Source organism: Nilaparvata lugens, chromosome 4, assembly GCF_014356525.2.
Source record: "Nilaparvata lugens isolate BPH chromosome 4, ASM1435652v1, whole genome shotgun sequence".
Taxonomy (NCBI): domain Eukaryota; kingdom Metazoa; phylum Arthropoda; class Insecta; order Hemiptera; family Delphacidae; genus Nilaparvata; species Nilaparvata lugens.
In genome coordinates this window covers 75,933,312-75,947,706 of record NC_052507.1, presented here as the reverse complement: position 1 = coordinate 75,947,706, position 14,395 = coordinate 75,933,312, and the positions used below count along the sequence as shown (strand labels likewise).

At 35.7% G+C, this 14,395-nt stretch overlaps 1 protein-coding gene across 1 annotated transcript in view; it reads left to right on the top strand.

Moving 5' to 3' along the window:
- The window catches only part of LOC111047607 (serine/threonine-protein phosphatase 2A 56 kDa regulatory subunit gamma isoform), a 116,724-nt gene that overhangs the window by 26,040 nt on the left and 76,289 nt on the right, over positions 1–14,395 (top strand). The window contains 1 exon segment of the mRNA XM_039426487.1: positions 2,799–2,994. Within this exon segment, the coding sequence (XP_039282421.1) occupies positions 2,799–2,994 (196 nt within the window).

Here is a 14,395-nt window from a genome sequence, read left to right as displayed (position 1 = left end):
CTGTTTAACTTCACGAGAACCAAATCAGAGACGACGATTTCAGAAAGATGGATCTACTGGAATTTATCAGGAATGAAAATAACCCGGCTTTTTCGCAACCGGCATTAAGTACCTGATTGAATTACAAAGGTTCAACAGTTGAGTCATAATTTTGACACAGTTCCACACACATGAACTCGCTCACTCACTTCATCACGAACAGACGACGAAATAATTATTATTATCAGCTGTTTTTCCAAGGATGAATAATAATTATCCTTTTAATGTCCTTCAGCGAGTTTTCCCAGGTATGAGACCTAGTGCAATCGAATCTTTATATTATAAACCTACTATGATATGAATTTTGTGAGAATCGTTAGAGCCGTTTTCGAGATCCGGTGAAATACAAACCGGCTTTTGTGCAACTGGGCCTTTGTGAGGGTAATTTTTGCATTCCTCTGGGAATTAATCTCAATTTACTGTGATAAGATAGATCATTTCTGTATGAATGTTATTATAATTTCTTCTTTCGTAATAAATTTGTTATGCTTTTGTACTCCAGAGCGAAGCTAGGTCCCCGATATTCAATAACAACAAATGAATCTGTCATTTTTGTGATATTAGAATTGAATAGAAGTTTAATGCCTGGCGTAATTTTCATTCGCTACTTGGCCTAAAAATCGTTTATTGGATCTCTTCTCAAGTAGGATCAACAACATTGTAAATTATTACTGATATCGCTTCTATCTAAGAATCGTACTTCCGTAGCCAATACCCTTCAATTTATAACATTTTAATCTTCATTATTTCATTTCATAATTCATTGTTAAATGGTCAAGGGTAGGTTTTTAGTTTATCAGTCACAATATCCCTTTCCTTGTCCGTCATTCGACAAAGCATAATATAGCTCAATCCTTCTCTACCTCTGCATCGTTACCAAATCGTTCATTAAGCCAATCAGTTTTTGCCAAGGTGGTACAAACGAAAATGTGGCAACATTGCGTTCCTATCTGTTCCACTGTTTTTATAACTTGAATCTCACAAACTCACAATCATACTTTAGTCTTGTGAGCTAAACTGTCGGTCCCGGCTGAAGTATGGCAGTCGTAAGACCTACTGACGGCTCAAATGACATATTCAGGCAAGATGGAACTTCCGTCAGGGCCGGAATAAAAGCCATACAAATATTATTATTATTATTATTGTGAGATTTAAGTTCTCCTGGGGATGCCTCAATGCTGCGAGATTTCAATTTGTCTAGTGCATGAATTATAACCTGCAAGGTTCTGTTCAATTAGGTTTTAAGGTGAATTTTCGTTTCTGCAGTCGATAACGACAAGCATTGTTGACATTCATATTGTCCAAATTTCAAGTGTGCTAATCAAACAGCTGATCAAATAACTTTTCATCATTTGTGTTTATTATTCAAGAATCAGAACATTCTAATAATATCAACAATATCGGGGACCGAGCTTCGCTCTGGAGTACAGAAGCATAAAAAATTCATTAGAAAAGAAGAAGTTATAATAACATTCATACAGAAATGTTCTATCTAATAACAGTAAATTGAGATTAATTCACAGAGGAATGCAAAAATTTCCCTCACAAAAGCCGGTTAAATTGTAATCCTGATTAACTTCATGTGAACCAAATCAGAGAAGACCATTTCAAAAATATGGATCTACTGGAATTAATCAAGATTGAAAATAACCCGGCTTTTTTGCAACCGGCACTAAGTACCTGATTGAATGATTACAAAAGTTCAACAGTTGACTCATAATTTTGACACAGTCCCACACACATGAACTCGCTCACTCACTTCCATCACTAACAGACGACGAAATAATTATCAGCTGTTTTTCCAAGGATAAATAATAATTAACCTTTTAATGTCCTTCAGAGAGTTTTCCCAGGGATGAGAACTAGTGTAATCAAATCTTTATATTATGAACCTACTATGTTCTGAATTTCGTGAGAATCGTTAGAGCCGTTTTCGAGATCCGGTGAAATACAAACATATAAACATCCAAACATATAAACAGGATATAGGATATTGCCATTTTAAAGTATAAACTCAACCTCCCTCATTAAAACATAATTTAACATAATATTTCATGTTATTCAGACAAATTGAAATCTACCCAATCTGAGATGCTCACCTTGTCGTGATCGACGACGGCATTTACGCACAAACGGAAACGTATCTCTAAGGTAGGCTCACACAGATGGTCATCGGACGGACGTCACGCATCGGACGATTAGATTTGATGCATTGTTTTCAATTGGAGTGCGCATACCTATCCGCATCGTATAGGTATGCGCACTCCAATTGAAAACAATACATCAAATCTAATCGTCCGATGCGTGCCGTCCGTCCGATGACTATCTGTGTGCGCCTACCTTTAGAAGTAAAGGAAAAGGTTTTGGGAGGTTATATTTTGGGTTTTAAATGGCAATATGTTGATATTATTTGAACTGTGTTGATAATTTGATGTGATAAACACTAATAACGATGGGTTAAAATACTTCAACTATTGAAATATCGATACTGTACTCTTTATTTAATGGTTTCTTGTACAGATAAAATTTTACTGTTGTGAGATATGAAAACCTGAAGTTATGTGGCACTTACGACACCCTTCTTCTGTATCCACTGCTAATTTTAGCTTTGTTGACATTATGTGATAGTATGAATTTGTAGAAAAAACAAATAAATTTCAATTTTAAATTAATTTCATAAGTTTTCAGTTGTCTGTCCCTAATGCTAACTGTTCTAGTTTCACAATTAGTTACTGATTTGTAATATTTGTGTTGAACAGGGAGCAGCTAAAAGCGGGGGTCAGCAGCAGCAGCAGCTGCAGCAGCCACAACAGCTGTCGCCTGCGGCTCCGCCCCCCACAGTTGTTGTCAACAAGATCAAGTATTCGCCGAACATCAAGAAGGAGAAGCGACAGAACTCATCAAGGTTCAACGTCACCAACAACATCGAATTAGAGAACCTCGCCGCGCTCAACGGTCAGTTCATTCACTTTTTTATTAATCGCAAGTTGTAGATTTGTTTAAAATTGTATATATTGTGTGATGCATAATTCACTTATTTTTCAGATTGTGTTATTATCTGTTCAATTTAGCACCCATGAAAGTGGTTTGTTGATTATCTAGTCCAGTGTTTCCCAACCTGGGGGCGCCCCCTCCTGGTAGGGGGCGTGGGGAATAACCAGGGGGGGGGGGCGTGACACCCAAATCAAATAATTGAAAAAATTACAAACATAATTTCCTCAGAATTTTTTAAACTTTTATAAACTTTATCGATGAAGGCTAGAGTTTTTACTTTCCTTGCCCTATTACCATAGGTAAGGAAAGTATTGCTTTCCAAAAAAATCGAAGGTACCCTAATTTCATGTTTTCTATACGTTTCATTACTTTCCTTGCCCTATTACCATAGGTAAAGAAAGTATTGCTTTCCAAAAAAATTTAAGGTACCCTAATTTCATGTTTTCTATAAGTTTCAAGGTCCCCTGAGTCCAAAAACATGATTTTTGGGTGTTGGTCTGTGTGTGTGTGTGTGGTGTGTGTGTGTGTGTGTCTGTGAACACGATAACTCCATTCCTAATTAACCAATTGACTTGAAATTTTTAACTTAAGGTCCTTATACTATTAGGATCCGACAATAAGAAATTCAATAAAATTCAATTCAAAATGGCGGAAAAAATTGCGGATAATCGCTAAAAAACCATATTTTTCACGGTTTTCTCGAAAACGGCTCTAACGATTTTCTTCAAATTTATACCCTAGATAGCTATTTATAAGCTCTATCAACTGACATGAGTCTCATTTCTGGAAAAATTGCAGGAGCTCCTTAATATTCCTGAGAAGAATGAATTTTGTTAAATTTCTATCACGATTTTCTCAAAAATGATTTGACCGATTTTTTCAAATTCATACCCTGAATAGCTATTTATCAGCTCTATTAACTGGCATGAGTCTCCTCCCTGGGAAACTAACAGGGGGTCCACTCCATCCCTGAGAAATTTACTTTGTAACCTCCTTCTCGTGCGTGAGGTAGGTAGGTAGAGCATTTTATTCAAAAGAACACATGTCGATATTTCATTTGTATAACAGCTGTTTTGACAACTTTAAAAAAATCCTCAAATTTCAAAATTCAAACAAAGGAAAATGTACTCTGAAAACAATAACAATAGTATAATCATAGTTTTAATTATTTAGCCGCCAATCGGCATAATTTTATTCCCCGAAATTATCCTCTCTTAAGAATGAGGCTTATAGATCAATGAGCAAGGAAAGTTGTGTGAGTGTACCACACCAGATTTTTAAACTACAAAACACAAGTTATTGTATCAGTAATTATATTAGTTTTTTTATGAAATACTTGTTTTAATTCCCAATCTGCGTTACTGCATTAAAAAGTGAATAAAAAATCTACCTACTCACCGTAACAAGTAGGAGTTGGTATGTACGGCACTGTGGAAATGGGGTATTGTAAAATGGAAAACTGATATGTGTAGGGGGGCGTGGCGGGTCTCCAAATAAACAGAGGGGGGCCTGTTAAAAAAAGGTTGGGAACCCCTGATGTAGTCAATAGTTGAAAATACATATTCACATAATCATCACACAATTTAACAACCTAGCTCACTTCCTAATGTGTTCCAAATTCCTCGATTAAGTACTCACAAATGTTTAAAAGTTTCTTTTCCATAAAAGCTCTAAATTCACGTCCTGTGTTTGCTCTTAGGGTGGCTGGTAATTTTTCGTACTGTACAATGAGGAGTGTGTCAGTTCCTCACGATTTCAGTTCATCACATGCCTACTTCGTGAAAAACTGAAACAATTGGAAAGTTGAGCTGGTCAGTGCGTCGAGTTTCACAGCATCATTTTTTCAAATAACCTAATAATAGTGCTGTGAAATTGTTTTGACGAAGTATCAACCACTCAAAAACAATGCTACCAACTGAATTCGAAGTGAGTCGTGTCATTGACTTCTCGTGTACATGACTTGACGAAGTATGCCTTGTTGTGTAGTCTGTCATGTGTAACCCAATTACTAGGCATTTGTCACTTCATCACAGAGTTGTGAGACAATTCAATCAACTCAACCTTGCTATAGCCTAGTGAGGTCCACATTATAATGGCAGTGAAGAAAGATAGGAGGCAGTGTTGCTGTTTCTCTGCTTTGTTACTGCCTTCCATAGAATATAGCTGATGGCGGTATATTCGATGTGATATCAACTCTTCATTATTTTCATTATTCTTTATTCAAACAGAATACATCCCAAAAAGCAAATAAAATATTGTTTTCTAATTTCTAACTTGTGTTCCTTATAGGCCTGTGACCAACTTCACAACTAAGGGTTCCTTATATACCCTGTGCGGGGACACTTCAATGTTGAATATATATTCTTGTTTATCAATCATTAATAATTTTGTTTTATTTGTCAAGTATTTATATTTTTTAGTGATTAAATAATGAATTTTTATAATTGAGATTGAATATTTTGTCAAATAATTATATTTCTAAATATTGATGGAAAATGATTTGGCAACTTTGCAGAGGTGGAAAAGGATAGCACTATTTGCTTTATCGAATGATAAAAAAGGATAGCAACACCAATGCTAATCAAATAATTCCATTATAACATGGACATCACTATAGGAAGATGATGAAAATATGATACGAAGATGATTATAAGGATGATAGACAAGGATAGCAACGCTAATTTTAATCAAATGCCATTATGACGTGGACCTCACTTTTTGAAGATTATAGGTAGATGAAACAAAGACAATACAAAGATGATATGAAGATGATGCATAGATGATACGAAGATGAAACAAAGATGATAATTATATAGATGATACATAGATGATACGTAGATGATACAAAGATGATGCATAGATGATACAAAGATGATAAGAAGATGATACAGAGATGAAACAAAGATAATACAACGATGATACTAAGATAATAGACAGGGATAGCAACACCAATGTTAATAAAATACTGCCATTATAACTTGCACCTCACTAAAGGCATTTGTCATTCATTGTAGAGTTGCGAGACACTTGTTCAAACTCAAACCTTGTTAGAAATTGAACTATTGCATCACTCCAAACTCGTATCATAACATTGTATGCACTGTTGTTGTGTTGGAGTTGGAAGTAGGATAAGGCATGATAGTGAGTAGTGCGACAAGAGAGGCCATAAAGTGTGAGTGCTTTATTTGAACTGAGGGTGCATAAATTAAATGCTGACAATCGCTTCTCATTCCACCAATATTATCAACACCTGAACCAAGTTGCTATAGACTTTATCAATAACACTATTGAACACTACTCAGATCTACTTGATTGGTTATCGATTTCTCGTTTCGATAACCAAGTTGCAATCGACTGTATCAATAACATATTGAAAATATTATAGATACTAGCCGTCAGGCTCGCTTCGCTCGCCATATCCGTCTAGCCAGGGGGCTCCGCCCAACTGGATCGTCCAAAAATGAGATCAGCGGGCTTGCTTCGCTCGCCTGCATTTTTCATTTGAGCATGCTTCTTTCCATCAGATAGTCAAAGTACTGAGAAAACGCAGAAAATCTGAGAAAAACGCTGATTTTGGGCGTATCTTTGATGAGATATTAAAGTCACCTCATCACAAAATTTTTAGACCCTAGCTAAACCTCTGTACCAAATTTGAAAATTTTCTGTCTATTGATGGAAGAACTGAGAAAATGCAAAAAACGCTAATTTTGGGTGTATCTTTGGTGTTATTCAAATTCCTTCTAACACAACATTACTACACCCTAGCTTAGCTTCTGTTCTAAATTTGAACAATTTCTGTTCATTTGTTCTCGATAAATCTGAGAAAAAAACGCTAATTTTGGGCGTATCTTTGACGTTATTTCAAATTCCTTCTAACACAACATTATTACACCCTAGCTGATCTTCTGTACTAAATTTGAACAATTTCTGTTAATTTTTTCTCGATAAATCTGAGAAAAAAAACGCAAATTTTGGGCGTATCTTTGACGTTATTGCAAATTCCTTCTAACTCATCATTATTACACCCTAGCTGAGCCTCTGTACTAAATTTGAACATTTTCTGTTCATTTGTTCTCGATAAAGCTGAGAAAACGCTTGAAAAACGCAGATCTTGGGCGTATCTTTGGAAATTTTTTCAAATCCGTTCTTAGTGCGCCTCTGAAGGGCCAACTGAACATACCTACCAAATTTGAACGTTTTTGGTCCGGTAGATTTTTAGTTCTGCGAGTGAGTGAGTCAGTCAGTGAGTGAGTGAGTCAGTGAGTGAGTGAGTGAGTGAGTGCCATTTCACTTTTATATAAATGTAGATAAATAGATGTATAGTAGAACATAACATATCTACTTGAGTGATTATTGATTCCTCGTTATAACGTGGATCTCATTATAGGCAATGTGTATAGCAGAATTAGGCTCATCATTGTTGTGAAAGAGATTGTGGATTGTTATCACTAAGCAAATGTAAGCCTCTTGATCTTTTCACAATTTTCGAATTATGATTGTCATGAACACATCAACTCTTTTTCGAGCATTTAAATCATAGAGATTCAATTAATCAATTTAATTATCATGATCATAATGATCTATAATAATAGATATCAAAATCTTTATCAAAAACTATTCCTCTTCCAAATAATACTGGTAAAGACCAAAAGGTTATGTGTATTTCGCGCACTTCACGTTTCTGGTCCAAGAATACTCATTGGCAAAGAGATAACAATTTCGAATTTAGAGTATCGGCAGCCTTGAATTTAAATAACTAATATTATTGACTGCATTGATGATTAAACTAATAAAATTCAATTAGAGGTCAAGTTGTAATTCTTTTATTCCATAACTCATTTTAATTGTATTGATTCTTTATAACAAATGACAATGTATTGTCAGGTCTTGAAGTATTAATACAGGGTTATCATAAAAGAATGATGCGGTTTCGAACATGGTTTAAAGAAAATCCAAATTACTTACAGTTGATGTTGTTTATTCATCTAATTTGTCGTCTCAGGCATTTTTTTACATAATTGATAAATTTAAATATGTGCGCCTTTAGTCGTTCGACAAAATATCCAAACGATAATCAATTTCTCTCCAAACATTTCATTGGTTATGGTTGTCATTGCTTCATTAATCCTGTTTTTAAGTGGTTCAGGTAGATTTTTTCTTGTAAATTTACATCAAAAACATTGTTTATTCACAAGAAATCGCGAACTGAACCACTTTAAAACAGGATTAAAGAACCAATGACAACCATAATCAAAGAAATGTTATCGAATGTTAAGAGAAAAAATTATTATCGTTTGGACATTTGTCGAGCGACTAAGGGCGCACTTATTGAAAGTTATTAATCATGTAAAAAACTGTTTCAGACGACAAATTAGGTGAATAAAAAACATTAACTGTAAGTAATTTGGTTTTTCTTTAAACAATGTTCGAAACCGCACCATTCTTTTATGATAACCCTGTACTGTAAAGAATAATTCTATTTGCAGTAGTAAGTTAGTATGTCTTCTCCATGATTTGTGACATTAATAAATCGTGTTCTCTGTCGAGAAACTAGAAAAAGTTAAGAAAAGTTAGTAGACAATGAGATTGGAAGCAAAGTGCGAACCCTACTCTAGGCCAACATCGCCGCAATAAAAGTTTGAGAGAAAAGCTGCTTCACCAAAGTGACATGATGTAATTTGAAAGTTTGCAAAAAGTAAAAGCTTTTGTCGATCCTCCTGTCACTGACAAAGAGCCAACCGACCTACCACCTTTTGAACGCCTCTCCACACCCTCGCCCCCTTTGTCAAAATACGGTGCAAGAGCTTGAAAGCATTTTATTACAAGCTTAGGTCAGCATTTTTTGTCTCACAGTTCAATAGGTACCTGTAATGGTCAATATATCCCATATAAGTCAGGGTGTGGGTTGTACAATAAGTTAACCCAATTGCTTTTTTCATTTAGTTTTAGAGCTTTGAAGTGTAAATTCTACAACTTTGAATTATTCTATAGTGAGGTTCACGTTATAATGGCATTGTTTGATTAGCAATGGTAATGCTATCCTTGTCTATCATTCAACAAAGCGGATAGCGCTATCTCTTCCTCGCTTTGTTCTTTTGCCAAATCATCTTTTAACAATGTAGAATTAAAAAATAATTCACAAAATATTTCACCTTAATTACGTAAATTCATTATGAAATAATTAAAAAATATAATTTATTGCTTAATGAAATATAATTTATTATTTTAAACGAGAATGGACCTTTGATATTACATCAATAAACCTGTATCAGCTACCGTCTATAGAAGGCATTGACAAGACAGAGGTTCGACAACGTTGTTCTCCTATCTTTCTCCACTGCCATTACAACGTGGACCTCACTATAAGTGTCCCATTGACCCTCTAAGCAAAATAAATGATCTATCGATGATAAAGTAATAATATACTTAGCTAGAGTGAGGCCCACGTTATAATGACTGTGGAGAAAGATAGGAGAACAGCGTTGCCTAATCTCAGCCTTGCCACTGCCTTCTATAGAATATAGTTAATTCCGGTATATTTGATGAAATATCAACCGTCCATTCTTGTTAAGAATATTTTATTTATCAAGTAAACTTATTCTATTTTATTAATCAGGTTTCTTTAATGATCCAATAATGAATTTACAGACGTCAACTATTTAGTTAATTATATTTAATTATTATTTCTACATTGTACTATATAAATCTGGCAACGTTGCAGAGGTAGAAAAGGATAGAGCTATCTGATTTGTAGAATGATAGACAAGGATATGGGTTGGGTAGTCGCCATTTTACCTCTTCTGCTCACTGCCAATAGGAAGCAAGCAGCTCACTTGCTAGTCATTGGCCAATGAGACTGCTCGTTGAATTAGGGCGTGGCTTAGCCACTCTCATATTTTTCGTGTCTTGAGTTAGTTGGGCTTTTCTCCGCTAGAAATATTTTTGTCCAAAATTTTTGAAATGTACAAACCTTCATATTTTTAAAATATTACAATAATTATTATAAAGTCGTGTATCGTGATGTTCTATTCAAGCAAGCCTGCTGTAGATTGAAGAAAAAATTAGTAACTCTAAAATAGAGTTGGAATGGAAAATTTATTGGGTCTAGGTGCCACTCAATTCGGCCCTGGTGATGACAGTGCATTGAAACTTGAAATATAGTGTATCAATTTTTAATTTATCGCGGATTGTTACAAACATATTTTCAATTCTTCGATATTTCTTTACGTCAAGTTTTCAGTTTGTCAAGTTTTATAATAGACCCATGCGGAACAATGGTTACCTGCCAGTTCTAAATAAATTATGCTAGAGATAAGGGAAGTACAAACTCTGATTATGCTCTTCGGTAAATTCTTTATTTATAGTTTGAGTAGAGTTAATTGATCATGTAATCATTCATTTTTCAAGTAAATTTTAATAATCTGTATCTTCACATTCTAATATAAAACCATAGAGTAAAGATACCTTTTCAAACTATCCCTAGATTATTTTGTAGCCCAAAAATCATGTTTTTTTGGACCTCGAAACGTATAGAAAAATTAGGTTACCTTAATTTTTTTTGGACAGCAATACTTCCCTTACCTATGTTAATAGGGCAAGGAAAGTAAAAATGCACAGTAATATAATATCATTTACTGAAAAAATTATAAAACCCAATCTATTTAAATATTTGCTACCTCTACTTCATCCGAATGACAATTGCATACCGATTTGAATGAAGCACTACGGAGCTGGGAAAAGGTGGGATAAGATAAGAAAAATGAGATGAGATGACGTGATGATAAGACGATCGAAAGCATCCTACCTCAACTAAGGGGGATGGATATGAATGGGAACCAATAAGGATGGGGGAAATTACACATTACTACTTGATCGATAGCTTTTGCAGACCGGTCAGTGGGAGGGTGGTTGTGGGTTGAAAAGGGATGGAAGGGGACTGTCATCACACAGATTCCATCTTCTAATCAGAGAAATACGATGACTGTCATTGGCCAAGGAAGCTATTCAGTGAGGACGAGTGATTGAGTGAGTGCAAGTCAAACAAGAAATATAGAGCATCGATCTTCCTCCACTCACACACTAATTTACCGGGGGTAAATTAGTGTGTGAGTGGAGGAAGATCGATGCTCTATATTTCTTGTTTGACTTGCACTCACTCAATCACTCGTCCTCACTGAATAGCTTCTTCCTCCCTTGGCCAATGACAGTCATCGTATTTCTCTGATTAGAAGATGGAATCTGTGTGATGACAGTCCCCTTCCATCCCTTTTCAACCCACAACCACCCTCCCACTGACCGGTCTGCAAAAGCTATCGATCAAGTAGTAATGTGTAATTTCCCCCATCCTTATTGGTTCCCATTCATATCCATCCCCCTTAGTTGAGGTAGGATGCTTTCGATCGTCTTATCATCACGTCATCTCATCTCATTTTTCTTATCTTATCCCACCTTTTCCCAGCTCCGTAGTGCTTCATTCAAATCGGTATGCAATTGTCATTCGGATGAAGTAGAGGTAGCAAATATTTAAATAGATTGGGTTTTATAATTTTTTCAGTAAATGATATTATATTACTGTGCATTTTTACTTTCCTTGCCCTATTAACATAGGTAAGGGAAGTATTGCTGTCCAAAAAAAATTAAGGTAACCTAATTTTTCTATACGTTTCGAGGTCCAAAAAAACATGATTTTTGGGCTACAAAATAATCTAGGGATAGTTTGAAAAGGTATCTTTACTCTATGGTTTTATATTAGAATGTGAAGATACAGATTATTAAAATTTACTTGAAAAATGAATGATTACATGATGAATTAACTCTACTCAAACTACGTAATAAAGAATTTACCGAAGAGCATAATCAGAGTTTGTACTTCCCTTATCTCTAGCATAATTTATTTAGAACTGGCAGGTAACCCTTGTTCCGCATAGGTCTATTTTAAAACTTGACAAACTGAAAACTTGACGTAAAGAAATTTCGAAGAATTGAAAATATGCCTGTAACCATCCGCGGTAAATTAAAAATTGATACGCAAAATTTCAAGTTAATCAGTCCAGTAATTCAGACGTGATGATGCGTCATTCGTGAATTTCTTATCCCGTGATTTCTTATCACTGCTACTTCAATCAGAGCTATTCCTGGGAATATTATATTACTAGCCGTCAGGCTCGCTTCGCTCGGGCTCCGCCCCTGGACCCCCGACTGGATCGTCCAAGGATGAGATCAGCAGGCTCGCTTCGCTCGCCTGCATTTTTCATTTGAGCATTTTTATCATATGTTAGGACGATCCAGTCGGGGGTCCAGACTCATGTCCTCACGGTCCAGAACGTCTGGCTAAACGGATATGGCGAGCGAAGCGAGCCTGACGGCTAGTAATATAATATTCCCAGGAATAGCTCTGATTGAAGTTGTGTGAGTGCGCCACACCAGATTTTATATATATAGAAGATAGATTACATAAACTCTTGATAATCCTAGCAATTTTTTTAATCCTTATATTTTTTTCTATTATTACATAAACTCTTGATAATCCTAGCATTTTTTTTCTCAATAGAGCTTTTTGTTAGAATGTAGAATGATACAATGTATCCATTACGAGGCATGATGTAATTAAATTCAGCCGCCTCATCAGGTTATGAAGCAGATCCCCATTGTATTGTGGCAACCTGATGGATTTGAATACCCACCCACTCTGCACTCCCTTCGCAACCCTGCTGTCTTTATAATAATAGGCATCCCTATAAAGCACTCAATATCCTTCCTACGTTTCCCTTCCTCACTCATTTTCTCTCTCTATCTGTGTTTATCATTCTTCCTCCCATTGGATCTCTCTCTCTCTCTACACTTCTCTTCTCTGTCCTCACTCTCCCACTTAGATCTCTATCTTCTCCATTTCATTTTATCCTATAGTGAGGTCAACGTGGAAAAAGATAGGAGAATAGAGTTGTCTATTCTCGATCTTGCCACGGCCTTCTATAGAGTGTAGTTGATACCGGTATATTTGATGTAATATCACTTACTATCCAAAAATTGAGAACTACTATCCAAAAATTAGTTGCCAGCCCGGGTATCGAACCCGGTACCTCCCAATTGCTAGTCAGGAATGCTTACCCTTACACCAAACTGACAATCTCCGGATAGCAGCGCTCATTTTATAGCGGCCAACCTGTTACAGATGGAATTAAATAGAGAATGCATTTATTCAAATGCTAATTAATATATAATTATTATTTAACGAAAATCCATTAGCATTTGTTTAGGATTTTCGTTAAATAATAATTATAAGATCACTTACTAGATATCTCTTCCACATTCTTCCACCAGCTTTCCCAAAACAACCTCTCCTTCTAGTCCACTCCTGCCTCATTTCTATTTTCATCCTTTTTCAGTTTTCCTTCCACACTTATTTCCTCCTCATCTCTTCATCTATCCCTCTTTTTGCCATTTCTCCTAGCAGTAAATTTCTCTGATTCAACTCATTCATTTTCTTAGACTTTCTCTTCTTTATTCTATTACATTCAAAAAATTTAAAAGTTTCAAAGTCAGCATGGACAATTCTTCAAGAAGAAAGCAAAGCTCTGATGGTCTTTGAGAGGAAGATAGTGAGGAGGATATATGGCCCAGTGTATGAGAATGGTGCGTGGAGACTGAGGAGGAACCGAGAAATAGAAATAATTCTGCAAGGCAAGAATATTCTTCGTTTCATCAAGGCTAGAAGGATAAGCTGGCTGGGACACGTGGCAAGAACGACTGAGAATAGGATGCAAAAAGTCATGTTAAATGAAAATTTAGATGCAGTCAGAAGAAGAGGAAGGCCAAGAGTGCGATAGCAGGATGTAGAGAGGGACCTGAGAGCGTTGGGTGTCAGGGGCTGGAGAAGGAAGGCGGAAGACAGAGATAGTTGGAGGATGATTGTGGAGGAGGCCAAAGCCCACATCGGGCTGTAGCGCCAGGATAAGTAAAGTAAGTATTCAAAAGTTTTACCTCAACACCCCTACCTGATTCTTCATATCATATTCTCAAATTTTTCTTCCTTACTCATTTCTCCCAAATTATTATTTTTCAAATTTCTCCTTGAAACACGCCTCTTCTTAAATTTTAGTAGAACATTTTCGTGTCGAATTCAACCTCTGTTCTTAAATTTTAGTAGTACATTTTTGAAACATACTGAACTATAAGACCTGTAAAATAATAATGAGTCGAGATATTCTTTTATAACTCCCATACTCATTACTCCCAAATCATTATTTTTTCCAATTTCTTCTCGAAACACACCTTTATCATTTCCCCAGTCATCTCTCAATGCTCCTACTTGATTCTACATTATTTTCACCTCGTTTTCATTCAACCCTTATTTGCTCCTTTT